We start from the raw sequence: 24,652 nt of genomic DNA, 5'->3' as shown, positions 1-24,652 counted from the left end.
TCTTCTTGTAGGAATGACTTCACCCACTGTTTGAAAGGTCTGTGGGGTTATAATGTGTCTGTGTAATATTGTGAAATTTTGACAGAAAGCCACCAGTTCTGTGACCGTGTCCAGGATGCCTATAGCCTTCGTTGCTCCCCACAGGTAGATATTATAGATTTCTATTTGATTGTAAACGAGTGGCCAATTTAGTGCAGGTTTCTCCTGATCAGGACATTCTGCTTTCCAGGTCCACGGCGTGGCCAATGATACAATCAAATTTGTGAAATCAATTCTGGTGACTGAAATGAACAGTGTAACTGATAACCCAGTATCCTTTCATGAAGCCAAACTCACATGGGGCACTAATTTCAATGTAACATAATTAACAGTCACATCAATGAACAGTACCAGAAAGCAGCAAGTGTACCAGTTTTGTGATCAGTGTTTATTTTCCTTCTGAGTCTAGCTGAGTGGCTGGGCAAATGCAAGTCAGATGAAGTATACTATGGATAAGTAGCTAAAACAGGAAGACAGATAATTATCTGAACGGCGATAGATTGGGTAAGGGGGAGGTGCAGTGAGACCTGTCTGTCCTCATACACCAGTCGCTGAAAGTAAGCATACGGGAGGCCATGAAGAAAACAAATGGTGTGTTAGTCTTCATAGGAAGAGGATTTGAGTGCAGGAGCAGGGATGCCTTGCTGCAATTATACAGAGTCTTAGTGAGATCACACCTTGAATAATGTGTGTCGTTTTAATCTCCTTATCTGAGGAAGGATGTTATGGCTATGAAAGGAATGCAACAAAGGTTTACCAGACTGATTCCTGGGGTTGGAGGAAGAACGCCTCATCTTCCGGCTAGGAACCCTCCAACCACAAGGGATGAACTCGGATTTCACCAGTTTCCTCATTTCCCCTCCCCCCAGCCTGTCTCAGTCAAATCCATCAAATTCAGCACCACCTTCCTAACCTGCAATCTTCTTCCCGACCTCTCCGCCCCCACCCCAGTCTGACCTATCACCCTCACCTTGACCTCTTTCCACCTATCACATTTCCGACGCCCCTCCCCCAAGTCCCTCCTCCCTATCTTTTATCTTAGCCTGCTGGACCAACTTTCCTCATTCCTGAAGAAGGGCTAATGCCCGAAACGTCGATTCTCCTGTTCCCTAGATGCTGCCTGACCTGCTGCGCTTTTCCAGCAACACATTTCCATCTCTGATCTCCAGCATCTGCAGACCTCACTTTCTCCTCAATGATTCCTGGGGTGGCAGAACTGATTTATGTAGAAAGACTGGGAGGTTAGGATTGGTTAGGATTATATTCACTAGTGCTTAGAAGAATGGGGGGGAGGTCTCACAAAAACCTATAAAATTCTTAACACGACTAAACGGGGTAAAATGGAAGGATGTATACTATGACTGGGGAATCTAGAAACAGGGCTCGCAGACTTAAGATATCAGGTAAGCCATCTTGGACTGAGATGAGGAGCAATTTCTTCACCCAGAGAGTGGTGACCCTGTGGAATTCTCTGCCATACAAAACAGTTAAGGTCAAATCATCGATTGTTCTCAAGAAGGAGTTAAGTAAAGTTCTTAAGGTATCAAAGGGAGAAAGTAGGAATAGATGACTGAGTTGGATGGCCAGCCATGATCATATTGAATAGTGTAGCAGGCTTGAAGGGTCAAATGGCCTACACTTGCTCCTATTTTCTATATTTCTATATGTTTCACCGAAGGTTCATTTATCAAATCCCAGGACAACAGCACAGTATGCCGCTGAGGAAGTTCTGCATTGTCAGAATTACTAGATTTTAGATGAGACTTTTAAGGGAGTCCTCTCAAGTGGTAAACAGAATTCCATGGCACTATTGGAATAAGAGAAAGGCCATTTTAAATGTTGTTATTCTAAACTAGTATAAAACTTCTTGCATAACCTTCAAAATCAGAACACTTTCTGTCCTTAACCAGTTTCCAGATTGTGCTTGTGGACAGAGGTGAAGTTATTTCATGTGGGAATTTCCATGGTGAATATCCTGCGAAAGTAAGTATCAGGCAATTGAGGGCATTTCATGGTTTTGTCCCATATCAGAGTTTACAAAATCGTAAGTGAACATAAAAGCCACCACTGGAAGATGCAAATAAGAAAGTCACAAAAATGTATAGCTCAATGACATGAATTAACTGCTCTTCAGACATCTATAAACATTTATTTCCTCATCTCTTCATAATGACCACTCCTTGATTTTGTGCTAACAAGAAAGATATTTATTATCAGGGGTTTCTCTTTATTTCTTCGTGGATGTGAGTGTCAGTGTTTAGGCCAGCATTTATTATCTGCTCCTAGTTGCCCTTGAGAATACGGTGATGAGCTGCCCTCTTGAATTGTTGCAGTTCTGTGCAGTGGGTAAACCCACAATGTCCTTAGGGCAGGAATTCCAGGATTTTGACCCAGTGACAGTGAAGGAATGGGGATATATTTTCAAGACAGGATAATGAGTGTCTTGGAGGTGGTGGTATTCCCATGTATCTGCTGCCTGATGCCTGGAGGAAGGAACCTCGTCTTCCCCCTCCAGCCCCAGGGCATCAATGTGGATTTCACCAGTTTCCTCATTTCCCTTCCCCCTATTTTATCCCAGTTCCAACCTTCCAACTCAGCAGTGCCCTCATGACCTGTCCTACTTGTCCATCTTTCAACTCCCCCTCCCACTCTGCCAAGGACATGCAGGTCCTGGGGCTTCTCCACCGCCGCTCCCTCACCACCTGACGCCTGGAGGAAGAACGCCTCATCTTCCGCCTCGGAACACTTCAACCCCAGGGCATCAATATGGACTTCAACAGTTTCCTCATTTCCCCTTCCCCCATTTCACCCCAGTTCCAACCTTCCAGCTCAGCACCACCCTCATGACCTGTCCTACCTGCCTATCTTCCTTTTCACCTATCCACTCCACCCTCCTCTCTGACCTATCACCTCCATCCCCGCCCCCATTCACTTATTGTACTCTAAGCTACTTTCTCCCCACCCCCACCCTCCTCTCATTTATCTCTCCACTCTGCAGGCACCCTGCCTCTATTCCTGTTGAAGGGCTTTTGCCCGAAACGTCAATTTTCCTGCTCCTCGGATGCTGCCTGACCTGCTGTGCTTTTCCAGCACCACTCTAATCTAGACATCTTCCTTCCCACCTATCTGCTCCACCCTCCCCTCCAACCTATCACCATTACCCCAACCTCCATCCACCTATCGCACTTTTAGCTACCTTCCCCCCAGCCCCATCCCCCCTTCCATTTATTTTACCACCTCCTCGGCTCACAGTCTCTTTCCTGATGAAGGGCTTTTGCCGAAAACATTGATTCTCATGCTCCTCAGATGCTGCCTTACCTGTTGTGCTTTTCCAGCACCATACTCTCGACTCTAATCTCCAGATTCTGCAGTCCTCACTTTCGCCTTGATGCTCTTGTCTGTCTAGATGGTGAGATCACGTGCTTTGAAGATGCTGTCAAAAGTAGGTTTGTGAGTCACTGCAGTTCAACTTGTATAGTGCTTCTATTCTTGGGTTTTAGAATGGGAGCAGATTTGAAGTGATGCCTGTTATACCAATCAAGTGGACTGTTTTGCCCTGGATGGTATCAAGCATCTTGAGTGTTGTTGGAGCCATACCCATCACGTGGGTAGTATTCCAACGCATTTCTGACTTGTGCTTTGTAGATGGTGGACAGGCTTTGGGTGTTTATTAGACTCTCTCTTGTTAGAGATGATCATTATCTGGAATTTGTGTGGAATGAATATCCCTTGCCACTCATCAATCTAACTCTGGATATCCAGGATCTTTGGACATGGAGTGCTGCAGTATCTGAGGAGTCCCGATATTGCTGAACATTGTGCAATCATCAGCAAATATCTCCCCTTCTGACCTTATGGTAGAGGGAAGGTGAAGACGATTAAGCCTAGGGCACCAGCCTGAGGAACCCTTTCAGTTTGGGATTCAGGTGATTGACCTTTGGTAACCACAAGCATCTTTTTATTGTGGAAGGTTATGAAGATTTCAGAAATAAGAACCTAGAAATGATTGTAGTAATATCCAAACATTTAACTCACTCAGATGGCATTGTCACAGAAATGAATCGAAAAGTGTGGCACTGGAAAAAGCACACCAGGTCAGGCAGCATCTGAGGAGCAGGAGAGACGACTTTCTGGGAATAAGCCCTTCATCAGGAATGTGGAGAAGGAAGGTGGCTGAGAGATCAATAGAGGGGTGGGAGTCGGGCTGGGGGCAAGGGAGGTGGGAAGGAGATAGGTGGATACAAGTAGGAGGTGATTGTGATAGGTCGGTGGAGTGGATGGCGTGGATAGGTGGGAAGGAAGGTCAGATCAAGAGGGCAGCACTGAGTAGGTGGGTTGGATCTGGGATGAGGTGGGGGGGGTGGGAAGATTTGTTAACTGGTGAAGTCAATGTTGATACTGTGTGGTTGATACTGTAGGATCCCGAGGCGGAAGATGAGGCATTCTTCATCAAGTCGGCGGGTGGCTTTGATTTGGAGGTAGAGGAGGCCCAGGATTTGCATGTCCTTCAGGGAGTGGGAGGGGGAATTGAAGTAGTCGGCCACAGGGCAGTGGGGTTGTTTGATGTATGTGGATCAGGGATGTTCCTGAATCGTTCCGTGAGTTGGCATCCTGTCTCCCCAGCGTAGAGACCAAATCAAGAGCAACGGATGCAGTAGATGAGGTGTTTGGAAATGCAGGAAAATCTCTGCTGGGTTTGAGACGATTCTTTCGAGCTTTGTACAGAAGTGAAGGGGCAAGTCTGGGCACAGTTTTGCATCTCGTACGTAGGCAGGAGAAGGTGTTGGGTGAAGAGGGTGGGTTAGTGGAGAGTGTGGACCTAAAGAGAGAGTCACAGAGGGAATGGTCTCTGCAGAATGCAGATAGGGGTGGGGAGGGAAATGTATGTTTGATGGTGGTGTCTGACTGTATGTGGTGAAAATGGAGGAGGATACACTATATCTAGAGGTGCGTGGGGTGGAATGTGAGGACCAGGATTTGGCCTCTTCCACCGCCGAATCAAAGCCACCCACCAACTGAAGGAAGAACACCCCATCTTCTGCCTTGGGACCCCATAACCACATGGCATCAACATTTACTTCACTAGTTTCCAAATCTACCCCCACCCTACCTCATCTCAGATCCAACCCTCCACTTCTCTCTTGACCTGTCCTACCTGCTCATCTTCTTTCCCACCTATCCCCTCCACCATCCCCACCGACTTATCATATTCACCTCCTACCTGTATCCACCAATTGCTTTCCCACCTACCTTCCCCACAGCCCTACCCCCACCCTGCTATTTATCTCTCAATCCCCTTCCCCCTCCACATTCCTAATGAAGGGCTTATGCCCAAAACATCTACTCTCCGGCTTCTCAGATGCTGCCTGACCTGCAGTACTTTTTCCAGCGCCACACTTTTGACTCTGACTTTCCAGCATCTGCAATCCTCACTTTCTCCCATTGTCACAGAAATATAAAGCTCTATTAAAATAGCTTGAGAGAGAGCAATTCAGAATGTGCGTTAAGAGACATTTTTATTGTCCATACCCTCAGTGAACTTGGTAGATTGCGGATACAATTGTTTCACTGTTTATTTCTGATGGCTGATCTGACTCAGGAAGCAACCTCATTACCCAGTGATATAGAGAGGACCCCACTCTCTGAGTAAGGACTGAGTGAGGAAACCATATCCAGTTTCCTATTCTGCAATGACCCTCAGGAATGGAGGAGAGGGAGTACTCGATTGGCCAGTGTCATTGGAGTCTAGTCCTTTGTCTGGAACAGCATTGGCAGTCAGCTGGTGGATAGGCTGTGACTGAGCCCTAAGAGTTTATGTCAGAGTCACACAGAGACTCCTGGTCAGGCATATTGTGCGTTTCCCAGAGTTCCTGCTTGCAAGCCTACAAGCTGCTGTCCCTCCCCACACAACATCCAACAATGTCATTGGCAGTCATTTGGAGGCCAGTGTTTGGGGGTGAATTATTCAGCTGAAGAGCTGGCCTCCAGCATTTTTTATTGAAAACGGTTGTAATTAATTGGTGACCATATGTACAATGAACATAGTGACCCTTGTCTTTTTGGAACAGGCCCTTGACTACCTGGCAATCGGTGTACACGAACTGGCATCAATCAGTGAGAGGAGGATCGAGAGACTGTGTAACCCGTCCCTGAGTGAACTGCCTGCCTTCCTGGTTAATGAGGGGGGCCTGAACTGTGGCTTCATGATACCACACTGTACAGCGGCCGCATTAGGTAAAAACACTCACTAACTGTGGGAGTTAATGCAAAAATGCCGTGAAGCTGGAAATCTAACGCAAACACTAAGAACGGTGGAGAAACATAAAAATATAAGAGCTAGGAGCAGGAGGAAGGCCTTGCAGTCACACAGGCTTGCTCCATCATTTAATATGAACATGGCTGATCTCATCTTGGCCTCAACTCCAATTTCCTGCCCACTCTCTCTAACCCTTCCACCCATTATTCATTAAAAATGTGAATATCTCCTCCTTAAATTTATTCAGTTTCCCAGCATCCACCTCACTATGGGGGAGTGAATTCCAGACTCAACTCCCTTTGAGATAAGTAATTCCTCTTTGTTTTAAATCTGCTAGCCCTTATTCTAAAACTTCTTGTTCTAGATTAGACTCCCTAGAATATGAAAACAGGCCCTTTGGCCCAACAGGTCCACACCGACCCTCAGAAGAGTAACCCACCCAGACCCATTCCCCTACCCTATATTTACCCCTGACTAATGCACCTAACACTATGGGCAATTTAGCACAGCCAATTGACCTGACCTGCACACCTTTAGATTGTGGGAGGAAACCACAACACCCAGAAGAAATCCATGCAGACGCAAGGAGAACACGCAAACTCCACATAGACAGTCGTTCAAGGTGGGAATCAAGCCCAGGTCCCTTGCACTATGAGGCAGCAGTGCTAACCACTGAGCTACCACGCCACCCTGTGTGAGATTGCCCCACGTAAGAGTATACCCTTTCCAATTAGCAGTTTGGCAGTATCTAAAGACAGAGAGAGAGAGAGAGAGAGAGAGAAAGAGAGAGACAGACAGACAGATAGATAGTTAATGTTTTGAGTCCAGTATGATTCTTCTGTAGAACCAACTGCTCATCTCTCAAATAAAGCAAATAAATTGTGGATTCTGCAATTTCTTTAACTAAATGCCATGGTTTAAGAGAGAGTATGAAAACCAGAATTTCCTATGTGCTTCAGGAACTTGATGTTATGACGAAAAGGGCTCAGACTTGCAGGGCCAGCTCTTTGCTCAGAGGCACTGACTCGGAGCTGGTGTCCACTACAGAGAGGGTGGCCAAGGTACAGGACCCTATTGCTGGCTCCTAGTCAAAGGGCAGATAGCCCTGGAAGCTGGACAGCTCCACTAAGAGAGCAGAAGAATGTGATGGTGACTCAATCAGTGTGACTGGAGAGGGGAATCCTTATCACTCCCCTTTGAGGAGAAACCAGTAGCTTGTCAGCGATTTACTCCCTGTTGCAGCCTTTAGTGAAGCAAGCCCTGTGTACACTGTCCTTTGGGGTGGTGCTGCTGACTAAATGCTGTAGAACTATCTAAATGTTTGGAAATTGAGGATTAAATGTGCGAACTGCATTTCCACACCCCAATCCCACTCCCATCATCCCCAGAAAGATACCCTGAGGTGAGCATGTGTCACTGAACAGTCCCTTCGTGACTCTGTTATTTCCCTAGCTTCCCAGCCCAACTCCCTGACATTAGGAAAATCTTCTCTCTTGCAAGTCATTATGGCTTGAAAAGAAGTCACTTGGCCCATTAGTTCCTTTTTGTGTCTTTGTACAGTGATTCAGTCAGTCTCATTCCCCTGCTTTGTGCCCACCTATTTCCCTAAAGTGCTAATCTCATGTCTTTCGATTTCATCGCTTTTGCAGTGACTTCCAGTCATTACCCTTCAATCTGTACAACGATTCCTTCATACATTTCACCTCACATTATCATTCCTCTGCATCTCAAGCTGCAACTTCCTGTCCAAGCCATTCACCATCCTGACTTGGAAATATATTGTCGTTTGGTCAAGATTTTGAAACTCCCTCCCTAAGGGTATTGTGGGTCAACTTACAGCACATGGACTGCAGTGATTCAAGAAGGCAACTCATCTCTACTTTGGAGGAGCTAGGGATGCTCAATGCTGACATCCCATGAATTAATTCTTTAAAGACTCACTTTTAAACAATGTCCTTTATTCATTCACGGGTTGAGGGTGACACAGACCAGGCAGCATTTATTGCCCAGAGGGCAGTTAAGAGTAAGCCACATTGCTGTGGGTCTGGAGTCACATGTAGGCCAGACCAGGTAAGGACCAGTTCCCTTCCCTAAAGGGCATTAGTGACCCAGGTCGATTTTTCCAACAATCAGCATTAGACTCTTAATTTCATATATTTTATTGATTTCAAATTCCACCACCTGCCATGATAGGATTCGAACCCGGTTCCCCAGACATTGTCTGCATCTGTGGGTTGACAGTCCAACAATAATACCACTAGGCCATCACCACCCCCTTCACTCCTTGTACCATCAACTAATGGAGACTGAGGTCTTCCAGAGATTAGATTAGATTCCCTACAGTGTGGAAACAGGCTCTTCGGCCCAACTAGTTCACACCGACCCTCTGAAGAGTAACGCACCCAGACCCATTCCCCCTGAATGATGCACCTAACTCTATGGGCAATTTAGCATGACCAATTCACCTAACCTGCACATCTTTAGACTGTGGGAAAGTACAACAACAAGGAATGAATTGTCTCGAAATGCAAACGGAAAGTACTAGAAGCTTCAGACAGACCAGCCAGCACCTGGGGATAAGACAGAAAGGTTATCATTTCCTGTCAATGACCTTTTACCAGAAGCACTAACCCTTTTCATCAATGCTTCTTGATTTCTAAGTCCATCCAGAATCATCAATATTTTGCATCCATCTGTATAATGTTTTGTTTATTTCCAGTGAACACAGGTATAATACAGGCTGACACTTCCTCAAAGTACTGCACTGTCAGAGGTGTTATCATTTCATGGATATGTTTAACCAAGGTCCTGTCTGCCCTTTCAGGTTGGTGTAAAGGATCCCACTATTTTCAAGAAGAGTAGGGGTAAGGCAGGTACTGGAGGGGGTGGAGTCCTGCAAATTGTCTTGGCCAATATTCATACATCAACCAACATCACCAGAATAAGTGACCTGCTCAATGTCACGTTGCTGTGTGCAGGATTTTCCTGTGTGCAAATTGGCTGTTGCTTTTACTGCAGTACAAAGCTGACTACACTTCAAAACAGTGGCTGTGAAATGTTTTAGGATATCATGTAAATTAGAAACACACACACAAGCAGGAGTGGAAGTAAGCCATTCAGTCCTTCAAGCCTGCTCTGCCATTTAATAAGATCATGCCTGGTCAGATTGTGGCCTCAACTCCATTTTTCTGTTTATCCCTCCAAACACCGTTGATTCATTCTGATCAGAAATGGGCCTGAGCCAACCTTGATTATATTCAGCTTCCACTGCTGCCTTTAGCAAAGGGATTCCACAAGTCAACATCATTGAAAAAATCTGAAAGAAGAAATGCCTCCTCATCTGGGGCGGCACAGTGGCTCAGTGGTTAGCACTGCTGCCTCACAGCGCCAAGGACCCAGGTTCGATTCCAGCCTTGGGTGACTGTCTGTGTGGAGTTTGCACATTCTCCCCGTGTCTGCATGGGTTCCCTCCGGTTTCCTCCCACAATCTAAAGATGTGCAGGTTAGGTGAATTGGTCATGCTAAATTGCCCATAGAGTTAGGTGCATCATTCAGGGGGAATGGGTCTGGATGGGTTACTCTTCAGAGGGTCGGTGTGAACTAGTTGGGCCGAAGAGCCTGTTTCCACACTGTAGGGAATCTAATCTAATCTCTGGAAGACCCCTTATTTCAAAACTAATGCCCCCTAGCTCAGCATCAAAACCTCATATGTTTTAATAGGATCACCTCTTGTTCCTCTAAACTCCCCTGAGTATAGACCCAACGTCCTCAAGAAACACCTTCATCCCAGGAATCAATCCAAGGACCACTCTCTGAATTGCTTCATGTACAGCCCTTAAGCAAGGAGATCAAGACAGTGCTCAGCAATGAAAAGTGCTATAGGAATACTATTTCTCACTTTGTTTTCTAATAAAATATGTTATGAAATTTCTTATTGATGTTGCAATGTTTAGTAATTACACACCATCACTGAAACACTGAGAACATCCAGTCACAGGCAATGACTTCTCATTTTCCCTAGTTTCCGAGAACAAGGTGCTGTGTCATCCATCCTCTGTCGACTCTCTGTCCACCAGCGCTGCCACTGAGGACCATGTCTCCATGGGCGGATGGGCTGCCAGGAAAGCGCTGAGAGTTATTGAGCATGTCGAGCAAGGTAAGACTCTGTTATCGGGATTGTCATGTCAAACAATAAAACTAAGAGCAAGAGTAAGTTATTCAGCCCTTGGAGTATGCTCCACCATTCAATAAGATCTGGGCTGATCCTCAATCTCTGTGCCATATGTTCTGAAGGTGTAAAAGTATACTGTACCTTTAAGAGAGTTAAAAGCTAGCAGAACCACCTGACAGCACCAAGTGTTCTGAACAAGACACAATGTAACCTTTTGGTCCAGCAGCTAGAGTAGCTCGTTGCCTGGAGACAAAAAAAAATCGAATGCAGCCAATCAGTTTAAATTATACACCCCAAAAAAACCAAACTCTAATCAAGTTTGAATTTAGTATATTGATAATATTAAAAGCCAATGACACAATCCGATGCTTTGGGGGTATAAGACCAGGGAAAAATTGTACAGTTGAGGGAAAGCCACAACACATGCAGTCTGCCTACAGAGTAGCTCTCTTAAAGGTACCTTTATCTATCAATGACCTGTAAAACAGAAATCTCTATAAAGAAGAAAAGAAGGCAGAGGAAGACATAAAGAGAAGATTCGAAACCTGGCTGATTTTGAAATTTGAATTTTTGGTAAATCTTAATCGGGGGTTTTATCAGACTGGTATTGTCAAAGGGGAAGGTAAAAGATAAGTTAGAGAAAGGAGTTGTAAATTGTTGTTAGTTAATTATTCTGTTATACTTTAAGAAATAAAGTTGTTAATTTTTACTTTAAATAGTGACCTTTGGGATAGTTCTTGGCCTCTCAAATGTTTACAGATTACCTCACAGGGTAAATCTTTTCTGTGTTGCTGGTTTAAAATAGCAGGGGGAGGGCTTACCCTGTGTAATAACACATATATTCATTTTCTCTCCATACTCCTTGATGCCTTTAAGATCTAAATATTTATCTATCTCTTTCTTGAATATATTCAGTGACTTAGCCTTCTGTGGTAGACAGTTCGACAGGTTCATTATCCTTCAATTGAAGAAATCCTTTCTCATCTCAGCCCGAAGTAGTCTGACCCAATACTGAACAGTGGCTCAGTGGTTAGCACTGCTGCCTCACAATACCTGTGACCCTAGTTCAATTCCACCTTTGGGCAACTGGCTGTGTAGAGTTTGCACATTCTCCCCATGTTTGCATGGGTTTCCTTTGGGTGCCCCAGTTTCATTATAGTCCAAAGATGTGCAGGTAATACTAAATTGCCCATAGTGTCCAGGTATGTGATAGCCATACAGAATGCAGGGTTATAGGAGGTGGATCCAGATGGGAAGCTCTTTGGAAGGTCGGTGTGACTTAGGTGGGCTGAATAACCTGTTTGCATACCGTAGAGATTCTACATCCTGAGTCTATGACCCCTGTTTTTAGACTCCCCAACCAGTGAAAACATCTAGCCTGTGCAATCAAGTTCAAATTTTATACATTTCAATCAGATTCCCTCTCATCCTTCTACACTTTAGTGAATACAGGCCCAGTTGAACTGATCTCTCCTCCTAAGACAATGCTGCGATCCTCAGTATCAGCCTAGTGAACCTCCGCTGCACCCCTGTATGGCAAGTATATTCTTTCTCATGTAAAGAGACCAAAGCCACAAACAATACTCCAGGTGTGGTCTCACCAAGGCTTTGTATAATTACAGCTGAAAATGTGTTGCTGGAAAAGCGCAGCAGGTCAGGCAGCATCTAAGGAACAGGAGAATCGATGTTTCGGGCATAAGCCCTTCTTCAGGAATGAGGAAAGTGTGTCCAGCAGGCTAAGATAAAAGGTAGGGAGGAGGGACTTGGGGGAGGGGCTTTGGAAATGCGATAGGTGGAGGGAGGTCAAGGTGAGGGTGATAGGCCGGAGTGGGGTGGGGGCGGAGAGGTCAGGAAGATGATTGCAGGTTAGGAAGGCGGTGCTGAGTTCGAGGGATTTGACTGAGACAAGATGGGGGGAGGGGAAATGAGGAAACTGGAGAAATCCGAGTTCATCCCTTATGGTTGGAGGGTTCCCAGGCAGAAGATGAGGCGCTCTTCCTCCAACCGTCGTGTTGCCATGGTCTGGCGATGGAGGAGTCCAAGGACCTGCATGTCCTTGGTGGAGTGGGAGGGGGAGTTAAAGTGTTGGGCTACGGGGTGGTTGGGGAAACCACCCTGTAGCCCTACACTTTAACTCCCCCTCCCACTTCACCAAGGACATGCAGGTCCTTGGACTCCTCCATCGCCAGACCATGGCAACACGACGGTTGGAGGAAGAGCGCCTCATCTTCTGCCTGGGAACCCTCTAACCACAAGGGATGAACTCGGATTTCTCCAGTTTCCTCATTTCCCCTCCCCCCACCTTGTCTCAGTCAAATCCCTCGAACTCAGCACCGCCTTCCTAACCTGCAATCATCTTCCTGACCTCTCCGCCCCCACCCCACTCTGGCCTATCACCCTCACCTTGATCTCCCTCCACCTATCGCATTTCCAAAGCCCCTCCCCCAAGTCCCTCCTCCCTACCTTTTATCTTAGCCTGCTGGACACACTTTCCTCATTCCTGAAGAAGGGCTTATGCCCGAAACGTCGATTCTCCTGTTCCTTAGATGCTGCCTGACCTGCTGCACTTTTCCAGCAACACATTTTCAGCTCTGATCTCCAGCATCTGCAGCCCTCACTTTCTCTCTTTGTATAATTACAGTAAATCATCCCTTCTTCTGAACTCCAATCCTCTTACAATGAAGGGCAACACATCATTTTCCCTTATTTGCTGGTGCTTGGATCCCTTTGTACACACTTCCTAGTATCTCACCATTTAAATGATAAGACTCAGTCCCCGTTGAACAAACTAAGCCAGAGGAGAGGGTGTAATATTATATGATGTCATGCAAAGAAAGGAGAAAAGCTCACTGGTCTAATTTCAATCCATTACTAATTCTACTGGAGCCCCAGTCCCAACTTTGACGTTAGCCAAGTGTGGTTTGTACATTTATCTAGCACTTTAACCCAGTATTTCATAGCTATGTGTTTTAGATACTGATGCTTCTGCCAATTATAACACTTTTGACTCATTACTCTTAAAAAAAAGTTTCATAATACTGATCACCTTGTTTAAAACCTCCTTAACCCTCTGTACTCCAAAAAGACCAATTCCAGCTTCTCAAGTCCCTGAAGATAATTGACATTTATTAAGTCTCCCTTTCTTATTGCTGAGAGTCAGAATTGCTGTGGCAACATAATACTTTTACAAGTGATGAAGCTTCATTATATTATTGCAAGTATAGCTTTAGGTTTGATTTGTATTTCTATATTGTAGGTGACTACAAAGAATTGTTTCAGGTTCTGGTTTTCATCTTAGTGGAGTTGCTTGGAGTCTATTTAAATGCAATTATCTGAGGTCTTAAAGCCTTTAAGGTGAATAGTTTAGTGCTTTTGAAACAAGAGTAGAAGAGAGAAAACAAAAGGACTCGGATTGCAACAAGGTATCACGTGACACAAGGAGAATGAGCCAGAAACATGTTTCCTTTGAGGAAGAGAAACCCACCCAGAGGGTAGAGAGACTGGAGGTTTCTCTAAGTGAGAAGCAGGTTGTTCGGAGTGAAAATGCTTGTAAGAGCAGCAGTGCCAATTAACAGTCTCCAGAATGGTCCGGGCAGAAGAAAATAACTCCTGAGTGGCTGAGAAGTTAGTAAGAAAAATGCTCCAGCAACAGAAGTCTTAAAGGTGTCAGAGAGAAGATTATTGAATGCATACATTTTATGAGCAGGAACAGCTTCTGCCCAGGTATTCTATCCAGCCCGCTCATGATTTTGAAAACTTGTAGCAAATCTCTCAGCCTTCTTCGCTCCAAGAAGAACAGTCCCAACTCTTTCAATCTATCCTTATAACTGACGATTCTCATTCCTGGACCCATCCCTGTAAATTGTTCCTGCACTCTCTCCTATACATTCACATCTTTCCTATAATATGACACCCATAACTGTACACATTACTCCAACTAAGGTCTAACAAGTGCCTTGTATTGTTTCAATGTTAGCCTAATCCTGGATAATATCCAGATCTTGTTGCATTTGAACATGGACTACTTCACTATCTGAGGAATTATGAATGGTGCTGAGTTGTGTAGTCATCGACAAACACCCCCACTTCTGACCTAATGATGGAGAGAAGGTCATTTATTGGAGTGTAATTATCATCATCCTGAATTTCTACTTTGCTATCAAAACTCTCGAATTCTCTCTCTAATCCTCTTTGCCTTTCCACAGTTGTTTCCTATTTAAGCCCACCCAAACCATTGGTGAGCTGCCTAGGTGGAACCTTGCATGATTTGATGTCAGATTCTGCTTTATAGTCACTCTCATGTACTGCCTTGTGGTGTTTCTTTAAGTTATGGGTGCTATATAAATCAAAGTTGCTGCTGTTGTTAATTTGGTTGTTTAAATTATTGGATAATCCAGATTTGAAAAGGAAAGCTCTCAATTGTGTTTTTAAGCATCTGTGTAATGGTTAGTGCACAGCTTGTCATATGGGAGACTGGGATTTAAGTCACTGATGGCAAGGCTGCAACTTTGACTGTGGCTCAGTGGTTGGCACACCCCAGTCTGAGCCAGGAGATCATGGATTCAAGTCCCACTTTCACTGTCAGAGCCCAATTTATAACGATGCCATGAATTACTGACTTCATTTACACTGGCATAAAGTGATGATCTCTCCCATTGTCTCAAACCACTTAAAAAGTTACTGTTTATACAAATGCCCATTCCATAACCTTGTTTACAGACCAGTGAGCAGGTTAATTACTCATGATCTCTTCTCGAGGGCAATGTGAAGAGAGAAGAGAGCGCGGTCAATAAGTGGGAAACTCTCATGGTTGGACTCGTACCTGGCGCAAAGGAAGATGGTTGTGGTTGCTGGAGGTCAGTCATCTCACTCCAGGGAAGATCATAGAACCCTTGAGTGAAGAAGCAGGCCATTCGGCCTATCAAGTCTCCACTGACCCTCCAAAGAGCATCCTACCTATACCATCCTCGTACCCTATCCCTGTAACCCTGTATTTCCCATGGCTAATCTACCCTAGACCACACATCCTTGGACACTATGGGCAATTTAGCAAGGCCAATTTACCTAACCTGCACATTTTTGGACTGTGGGAAGAAACCGGAGCATCCGAAAGAAGTCCACACAGACACAGGGAGAATGTGCAAACTCCACATAAACAGTTCTCTGAGGATGGAATAAAACCCAGGTCCCTGGCACTGTGAGGCAGCAGTGCCAATCACTGAGCTAATGTGCCACCCATGAGCCACCATACTGCCCATCAAGGCGGGAATGTGTTGGAGAGAGAGCAAGAATGGTTTACAAGAATGGTTTCGGGTCTAGCAAGTATCTTGTACAGTAAGGGTATTTGATGCCTCACCATAATGGGTGTTGTGAAACCTAAAAGGTTGCAGAAGAGATTTACAAGAATGTTGCCAGGGTTGGAGGGTTTGAGCTAATGCAAGAGGCTGAATAGGATTAGATTTAGATTAGATTCCCTACAGTATGGAAACAGGCCCTTCGGCCAAATAAGTTAACACCGAACCTCCGAAGAGTAACCCACCAGACCTATTCCCCTACATTTACCCCTAACTAATGCATCTAACACTATGGGCAATTTAGCAAGGCTAATTCAACTGACCTGCATACCTTTGGCTTGTGGGAGGAAACCGGAGCACCCGGAGGAAACCCACGCAGACACGGGGAGAATGTGGGCGGCACGGTGGCACAGTGGTTAGCACTGCTGCCTCACAGCGCCAGAGACCCGGGTTCAATTCCCGCCTCAGGCGACTGACTGTGTGGAGTTTGCACGTTCTCCCTGTGTCTGCGTGGGTTTCCTCCGGGTGCTCCGGTTTCCTCCCACAGTCCGAAGATGTGCAGGTCAGGTGAATTGGCCATGCTAAATTGCCCGTAGTGTTAAGTAAGGGGTACATGTAGGGGTATGGGTGGGTTGCGCTGCGTCGGGGCGGTGTGGACTTGTTGGGCCGAAGGGCCTGTTTCCACACTGTAAGTAATCTAATCTAATCTAGTGTGCAAACTCCACACAGACAGTCGCCTGAGGCGGGAATCGAACTGGGTCCCTGATGTGTGAGGCAGCAGTGCAAACCACTGAGCCACCGTGCCAGCCATTGTGGGTATGGGAAAGAATGACACATGACCTTATAATGATTTATAAAATCATGATGGGCATGGATAGGGTGAATAGCCAAGGTCTTTTTCCCAGGGGAGGATAGTCCAAAACCAGATGATGTAGGTTTAAGGTGAGAGAGAAAAGATTCAAGAGGGACCTGGGGAGAGTGGTGAGTGTATGGAATGAGCTGCCAGAAGATGTGGTGGAGGCTGGTACAATTACAACATTTAAAAGGCATCTGGATGGGTATATGAATAGGAAGGGTTTGGAGAGATAGGGACCAAATGCTGGCAAACGGGGCTAGATTAATTTAGAATATCTGGTCAGTGTGGACAAGTTGGCGCAAAGGGTCTGTTTCCGTGCTGCACACCTCCATGACTCTGTAATGTATCCTTCTTTGACCCAGTATATTGTTCACAACATTCCTTGAAAAGTTAAAGGCACCATATAAATACAAATTTGGTCAGTTGGCATCAAGCTGAACTAGCTAAATGTTAGATTGACAATCCTCTGTGGGAACAATTTTCTTCCAGTTCTTGCAATTGAGCTCCTTGCAGCATGTCAGGCTCTTGAGTTCCTGCGACCACTGCACACGACGGAGCCGTTGGAGAGGGTCTACAAGCTGGTTCGCTCAGTGGTGAAGTAAGTTAAACTCAAACTCAAACATTTCAAGGAATCAGTGCTATTTGTGTGTCAAAAAGTGAAGCATTTCTGTTGTTAAAGGTTCCTGATCTACTGGTTAAGTAGACTTCCAGAAGGAAGTAGCAAGTAGAAAAGAGAATCAGACAATATATGAAACACGTGGACACCAAGTGTTAACAAACGATCTTTACGATGGAATTGGATAACCGGACCACTAAGCTCCGGTTCCCAATACCAAGAGTCATAGAGTCATAGAAGTGTACAGCATGGAAACAGATCCTTCAGTTCAATGTGTCCATGCCAACCAGATATCCCAACCCAATCTAGTCCCACCTGCCAGCACCTGGCCCGTATCCCTCCAAAACCCTCCTATTCATATACCCATGTGGCTGTGTAAGGATATATGGGATACATGTGCCTCAAATTTCCTCCCATTAAACAGGTGAAAGACTGTAACCATTGTTTTCAGTCCCCACTCCATTCCCCAGCCCCAAACTCCAATCCCTCTTCTGGGCTACAGTCTAGGTTGAAGCCAACCTGTTCACAACTACAATTGGAGCATCTGATCTATTGGGACTTTGTCTAAGACCATCATGTCATTACCTGCCTGCACCCCAGGCTCAGCTCATTCACTGCCGAAACCCTCTTCCATGGTCCCTCTGAGAGTGATTATCCCAATACTCCTGATGGGTCTCCCACATTCCGGTCTGCACAAACTTCTGAGTTTTCTGTGTGTATTTTGAAACAAAGACAGGAAATGCCTCTTTTTCTCAAACATGTTCAGCTCAATTTTTGTTGATCTCATGCCCATGAAACTGCCTGACCTTCACCAGGCAGAAACTAGGGGCCCAGACTGACCTAACCAGCTTCCATTCAATACTGGTCTTCAGCCTCTTAGAGATTGCTGAGAACAACTCTGGTCCTATGCTAGATTCTGAAGTTTTAAGTCTTGCTTGTTGTCTTTCTGCTTCTGTTTTGCAGGCCTTTAGATAAGGATCGATTTATGGCCCCGGATTTTGAAATTGTTCATCAGCTGCTGATTGAGGAAAAGGTGTATTTTCTTTTAATTTCTGTCATGTAGTCTGGGTCAGCAGCATTTGTTGCCCAGCCCTAATTGGTCTTGGACTGAGTGGCTCTCTAGATCATTTCAGAGGGCAGTCAAAAATCAACCACATTGCTGTGGTCTGGAGTCACATGTCCATCAGACCAGGTAAGGACGGTAGATTTCCTTCCCTAAAGGACATCAGAAAACCAGATGGATGAACCAGCCAGATTTTTAATCAGGAAAATAATTGAGGAAAAGGCAGGAATGTAGAGTTGAAGGTGATCAGATCAGCCACAATCTCATTGAATGGCAGAGTAGACTCAATGGGCTGAATGGCCTACCCCTGCTCTGCCCCATTCCGAAGAAGGGTCAGGGAACCCAAAATGTTAATTCTGTTTTTCTCTCCGCAGATGCTGCCAGACCTGCTGAGTTTCTCCAGCAATTTCTGTTTTTGAAACTAATAAAATATTTGTTTGCTTCATCAGTTCAGGTGTAGTGCTAGAGAAATAAATGACTAAACCCAGGCCTTGATCACTGAGGAATGCGGTAGAGCCCTGGGCTGTTGGGCTTAACTCACAATGTCCTTTGTTCACCTCTGAACTCTGAGACGGCCCAGTGGAATTCACATGAACATGGGAGTTGCGAGTTAAGATAGGATTGGGGGATGGGGTGGAGGAGGTAAATGGTGGCTATCTGAACAGCTCAGGCTCACATACTCATTCACACACACTCCCTCGCACTCACAAATTTGCTCACCTTCATTCTTCCTTCCCCACACACAGTCATACACATACACCTGCTTACCCTCTCCCATTCATACACAATCACTCTCTCAATCATTTCCTCATAAATACACTCTCACTCACTCTCTCATGCACACATTCACAGAATCCCTACAGTGTGGAAGCAGACCATTCAGCCAATCCATACCGACCCCTCTGAAGACCACTCTCCTTAGCCTATTTCTGTAACCCTGCATTTCCCATGGCTAATCCACCTAGCCTGCACAGCCCTGGACACTATGGGCAATTTAGCACAGCCAATCCACCTAACCTGCACATCTTTGGACAGTGAGAGGAAACTGGAGCACCCAGAGGAAACCCATGTGGACATGGGGAGAATGTGCAAAATCCACGCAGACAGTCACCCAAGGTTGGAATTGAACCCAGGTCCCTGGTGCCGTGAGGCAGCAGTGCTAAACAATGAGCCACTGTGATGCCCTTACACACACACAAACACACACACACTGAAACAAACATGGAAAGGCACACTGAAACAGAAAATATAGACAAGCTCAGACACACAGGACACTAGCTTCATCTTGCTTATCAGGTCAGGCAGCATCCGAGGAGCAGGAAAGTCGATGTTTCAGGCATAAGCTCTTCACATTCCCGAAACATCGACTCTCCTGCTCCTTAGATGCTGCTGGACCTGCTCTGCTTTTCCAGCACCACACTTTTTGACTCTGATCTACAGCATCTGCAGTCTTCACTTTTTCTTCATCTTGCTTATCAATCAGACTGTAAAGGACAGTATTTCAAGAGCACCTTTCACATTATTAACAGCTTGTTAGATTTAATGGATTTCTGTTGGTGTCTACACTTTTGTATTGTAGGAAACAAAATAACTAATTTTCACATACTACAAATTCCCACAAAAGCAACGAGAAAATTATCAGATAAGCTTTAATCTATATGAAATCTGTGTATGCATGTCAGCATATGTCTATGTTTCAGTACATGTTTCAGTGTGTGCTATGTTTTGCCAGCCATTAGTCTAGTGTTAATGTCCTGATTGTGAGTTTTGCTTTTTTTAAGTACAAAAGCAAGGTTTATCAAGAATAAATAAAGGAGTTAAAATCCATTCGTAAATCTGCTTTCCACTGCAGCTGTGGATCCTGGAATTGGGATTTGCATTTGGGTAGGGAGATTGCAATTTTCATTGAAAGAATGGATGGGTCAGTGAGAAGGTCAAACACAACAATGACCATAACACCTCCATGTTGAGTGATTTCTGGAGAGTTTGGTAGCCATATTACATTATCTCCTAGATATATAAAAATGTCCTAGTAAACTGCTGAGGGATTGGGTTCAGCTCCAACTGGGGGCAGGAAGCTTGTGAACTGATTTTTAACAAATTTGTGAAATGCTGGTCTAACTGTTATATCCACAATGGTTTCTGTTCACAGGTTTGGCAAACAGTACAACCATATATTGAACACCATGAGTCACCTCAAATACCAGAATAGACAGAGTATGGAGTCCAAGCATTCCGTCAATAGGTGTGAGCCACCATAATAAATCACAACATGATCAGAAATATTAATGAACAGTGACAGAGATTTGCAGTATCTGAAAAGGACAACTGAAAGGAAGCTGGACACCTTGTATAGTTTGAAGGTATAGAGACTGTTAGCCTCCTGTCACAGCAAGAGTGATGATTCCTAAGATTTTGCCTCTCATTCCAGACTCTGTTCCAGGTATTAATGTTAAAAGTTCACTCGCAGGATGTGGGCATTGAACATGGAACATGGGCCAATACAGCACAGGAACAGGCCTTTCATGTCTATGCTGACCATATGCTATTCTCAACTTATCCCATCTGCCTGCTATCTCTTCTTCCCCAAGGAATTTTTGAATACTTGAAAATCCAAAGAGAAGATGTTTGGATTTTCACCAGTTTCCCCATTTCCCCTCCCCCACATTATCCCAGTCCCAAGCCCTCTTGACCTGTCCATCACCTTTCCCATCTATACGCTCCACCCTCCTCTCCGACCTATCACCTTCTCCCTCACCTTCATCTACCTATTGTACTCTTAGCTACCATACCCTCCAAATCCACCCCCTTCCCATTTATCTCTCAGCCCTCCCTGGCCCACAAGCCTCATTCCTGATGAAGGGCTTATGATTCTCCTGCTCCTCGGATGCTGCCTGACCTGCTGTGCTTTTCCAGCACCACACTCTCAACACCAATTTCCAGCATCTTCAGTCATCACTTTCTCCTAGAAAATATTTGGGAGCAAGCAACTAGCAAAGCTGGCATTTTGCCCATCACAAGACATCCATGAAGGTGGTGACGGAAGATTTACTTGACTTACTGCAGTCTGTGTATGGTCTTGGCCCGCCTATTCATTCCTGATTTCTATTTTCCGCATTTGCACAGGCGACCCCACATCACAAACAATGCTCTGTTTTCAGTATCATTGTAAATCAATTTGTACACAAGTCAGAGCACAATACAGCACAATATAAAATAACAATTCACAAGTACTAACAAATGTTCACACATTGGATCCTTAAAATTAACATGAGATCTTGTTTGTAAGTGCAAGCTTTCGAACATTCATAAAGCAGGACCCCCTCTCCCCATACTGATTTCGCTATTCTATAATTACAGGTTAAATTGAATCATTAACCTTGTTCCTATCCACTTGAATATCTCATATTTCCAGAAGGTCACACTCCGTTACTAATGTTTCATCAATGAAGATACTTGAGATTCTGACCTTTCCAGTTCACTGTGATGTCTGAGACTGGGGCTAACAGCCATTTTCTGCAACAGTCTTTCCTTTGTCTTCCTTGTGCCTCCTGATACTCTAGTTGGCACTCTACAGCATCATTGATTAATCTGTCATTAATTTGACCTATTTCCACCTCCCTAACATGACCTGACTCTTTGTCTGTATCAGCTAATTTACCGAAACCCTTATACAGCTTTACTTAACCCTAAGCTTGACTTTTCAACACATTTGGTTATACATCTATCTCTCAGCCTCTGTAAGCTTCAACACATTTAAAAACACTGCTGGCCCGTATCCTAACTCAACCCTATCCTTGTAGACCTACATTAGCTCTTGTTTAAAGAGGACTTCCATGTTAAAATTCTTTGTATTGAAATCGCTGCATGGCTCCCTCAACCCTCTATAGGTATGTCATTTCACTGATCACATAAAAACCTCTAAGATATCTGCTCCTCCAATTTGCACATTCCTGAATATCATTGGTCCACCACTATCTGCTGTGCCTTCAGCTGCTGTCAGAATCCTTTTTTTCCCAATCTCTTCATCTCTCTACCCCTCTCCCTTTTGGAAATTCTTAAAATCTACCTCTTTGACTACAATTTTGGACCACGATTTATTATTGTCATGTGTACCTAGGTTCAATGAAAGGTCTTGTTTTGCATCCAGTGCCGGCAGATCATACTATACAAAATGTAATATGGTAATAGAAAAGAGTGAAGAATACAATGTTACAGCTACAGAGAAGGTACACAAAGAACAAGATCAATATTAAATGTAAAATTTGAGAAGTCCATTCAGAAATATAATAACAGTGAGGAAGAAGCTACTCTTATATCTGTTGGTATGTGTGTTTAAGTTTTGGTAACTTCTGCACCATGGAAGAGGTTGGAAGAGATTGTAACCAGGGTGGGAGTGGTGTTTGATGATGTTGGCTGCCTTCCCAAGGTAGCGTGAAGTACACATGGAGTCAATGGATGGAAGTTTGGCTTGCGTGATAGACTTGGCCATGTTCACAACTCTTTGTAGACCTATCCTAATATTTGCATTTGTTTAATAATCATTCCTGCAAACTGCTTTGAGTTGTTTACTATGTTGAGGTATTTTACATGGATAACCTACAGGGCTCTGACACTGATTTCTAGGTACCTAATCCAATATCTGGTCCCAGTCCAGTATTTGAGGCTGGGCCTTCCTCACTTCAAAACACTTTTCTCCAAATTTCTCACTAAATTGACTTAGAGTCATAGTCATAGAGATGTACAGCACAGAAACAGACCCTTCGGTTCATCTTGTCCATGCCGACCAGATATCCCAACCCAATCTAGTCCCACGTGCCAGCACTTGGCCCATATCCCTCCAAACCCTTCCTATTCATATACCCATCCAAATGCCTTTTAAATGTTGCAATTGTACTTGCTTCCACCCACTTCCTCTGGCAGCTCATTCCATCCACGTACCACCCTCTGTGTGAAAACGTTGCCCCTTAGGTCTCTTTTATATCTTTCCCCTCTCACCCTAAACCTATGCCCTCTAGTTCTGGACTCCTTACCCCAGGGAAAAGACTTTGTCTATTTATTCTATCCATGCCCCTCATGATTTTATAAACCTCTATAAGGTCACCCCTCAGCCTATGACACTCCAGGGAAAACAGCGTATTCAATCTCTTCTTATAGCTCAAATCCTTCAACCCTGGCAAAATCCTTGTAAATCTTTTCTGAACCCTTTCAAGTTTCACAACATCCTTCCGATAGGAAGACCAGAATTGCATGTAATATTCCAAATGTGGCCTAATGAATGTCCTGTACAGCCGTAACATGACCTCTCAACTCCTATACTCAATGTTCTGACCAATAAAGGAAAGCATACCAAACGTTTTCTTCACTATCCTATCTACCTGCGACTCCACTTTCAAGGAGCTATGAACCTGCACTCCAAGATCTCTTTGTTCAGCAACACTCCCTAGGACCTTACCATTAAGAGTATAAGTCCTGCTAAGATTTGCTTTCCCACAATGCAGCACTTCCCATTTATCTAAATTAAAATCCATCTGCCATTTCTCAGCCCATTGGCCCATCTGATCAAGATTCCGTTGTAATCTGAGGTAACCTTCTTCGCTGTCCACTATACCACCAATCTTGGTCTCATCTGCAAACTTACTAACTATATCTGTAAGTTAATCCCTTAAACTCCCACGCTCCAGGGAAAAATGCCTCAGCCTATCCTATATTTCCTGAGAACTCAAACTCTCCAGTCTCGGTAACATCCTTGTTCATATCCAAATCATTTATATAATTGACAAAAAGTAGTGCACCCAGCACTGATCCTTGTGGCACTCCACTGGTCACAGGCCTCCAGTCTGAAAAACAATCCTCCACCACTACCCTCTGTATTCTACCTTTGAGCCATTTCTGAATCCAAATGGCTAGTTGTCCCTGTATTCCATAAGATCTAACCTTGCTAACCAATGTCCCATGGGTAACCTTGTCGAATGCCTTACTGAAGTCCAGATAGATCTGCCCTCATCAATCTTCTTACTCAGAACATTCAGTGGTTTAAACAGCCTTTCATGTGCAAACTTTCTCAACATCTTTCAGGAAATCTAGGAACACTACAACATGGCACTCTTGATGTTTGCACAGTCTACAAACATGTGGGTGTGTTGGTCAGAATTTTTATTGCTTGTATAGACACATCATCAGTTGGACTTGCACAGGCTTTCAGTGTTTTCTATTTGATTGCAGCATTTGCCATTCTTCTTTCTTTGTCTCTGTAATATGAAGAGAAAATTGCCTTTGTTCTTTTGTTTGTCAGTACTGGAGTAACAGGTCTATAAATAAAAAAGTAAAATATTGACCGTTTGAGCCCATATCTCA

General features: G+C 44.5%; 1 protein-coding gene across 4 annotated transcripts in view; it reads left to right on the top strand.

Moving 5' to 3' along the window:
- Positions 1 to 24,630, top strand: part of LOC122561487 (histidine ammonia-lyase-like) — a 45,350-nt gene extending 20,720 nt beyond the window's left edge. For 2 of the 4 annotated variants that reach the window (XM_087999728.1, XM_043713233.2), the window contains 8 exons: positions 86 to 144; positions 230 to 310; positions 1,957 to 2,022; positions 6,108 to 6,273; positions 10,317 to 10,451; positions 17,106 to 17,214; positions 18,196 to 18,265; positions 20,448 to 24,630. In XM_087999728.1, the coding sequence (XP_087855854.1) occupies positions 86 to 144; positions 230 to 310; positions 1,957 to 2,022; positions 6,108 to 6,273; positions 10,317 to 10,451; positions 17,106 to 17,214; positions 18,196 to 18,265; positions 20,448 to 20,507 (746 nt within the window). In that variant the 3' untranslated portion in view covers positions 20,508 to 24,630. Of the gene's footprint in view, positions 1 to 85; positions 145 to 229; positions 311 to 1,956; positions 2,023 to 6,107; positions 6,274 to 10,316; positions 10,452 to 17,105; positions 17,215 to 18,195; positions 18,266 to 20,447 lie in introns of those variants that run through there. The other 2 variants (XM_087999729.1, XM_087999730.1) reach the window with 2 other exon arrangements.
- The last annotated feature ends 22 nt before the right edge of the window (positions 24,631 to 24,652 follow it).

Source organism: Chiloscyllium plagiosum, unplaced genomic scaffold (assembly GCF_037043375.1).
Source record: "Chiloscyllium plagiosum isolate Xiang-an unplaced genomic scaffold, Cpla_swu_hap1 HiC_scaffold_23, whole genome shotgun sequence".
Lineage (NCBI taxonomy): Eukaryota > Metazoa > Chordata > Chondrichthyes > Orectolobiformes > Hemiscylliidae > Chiloscyllium > Chiloscyllium plagiosum.
The sequence above is the reverse complement of the archived record's forward strand: the minus strand, read 5'-3'. Positions and strand labels throughout refer to the sequence as shown.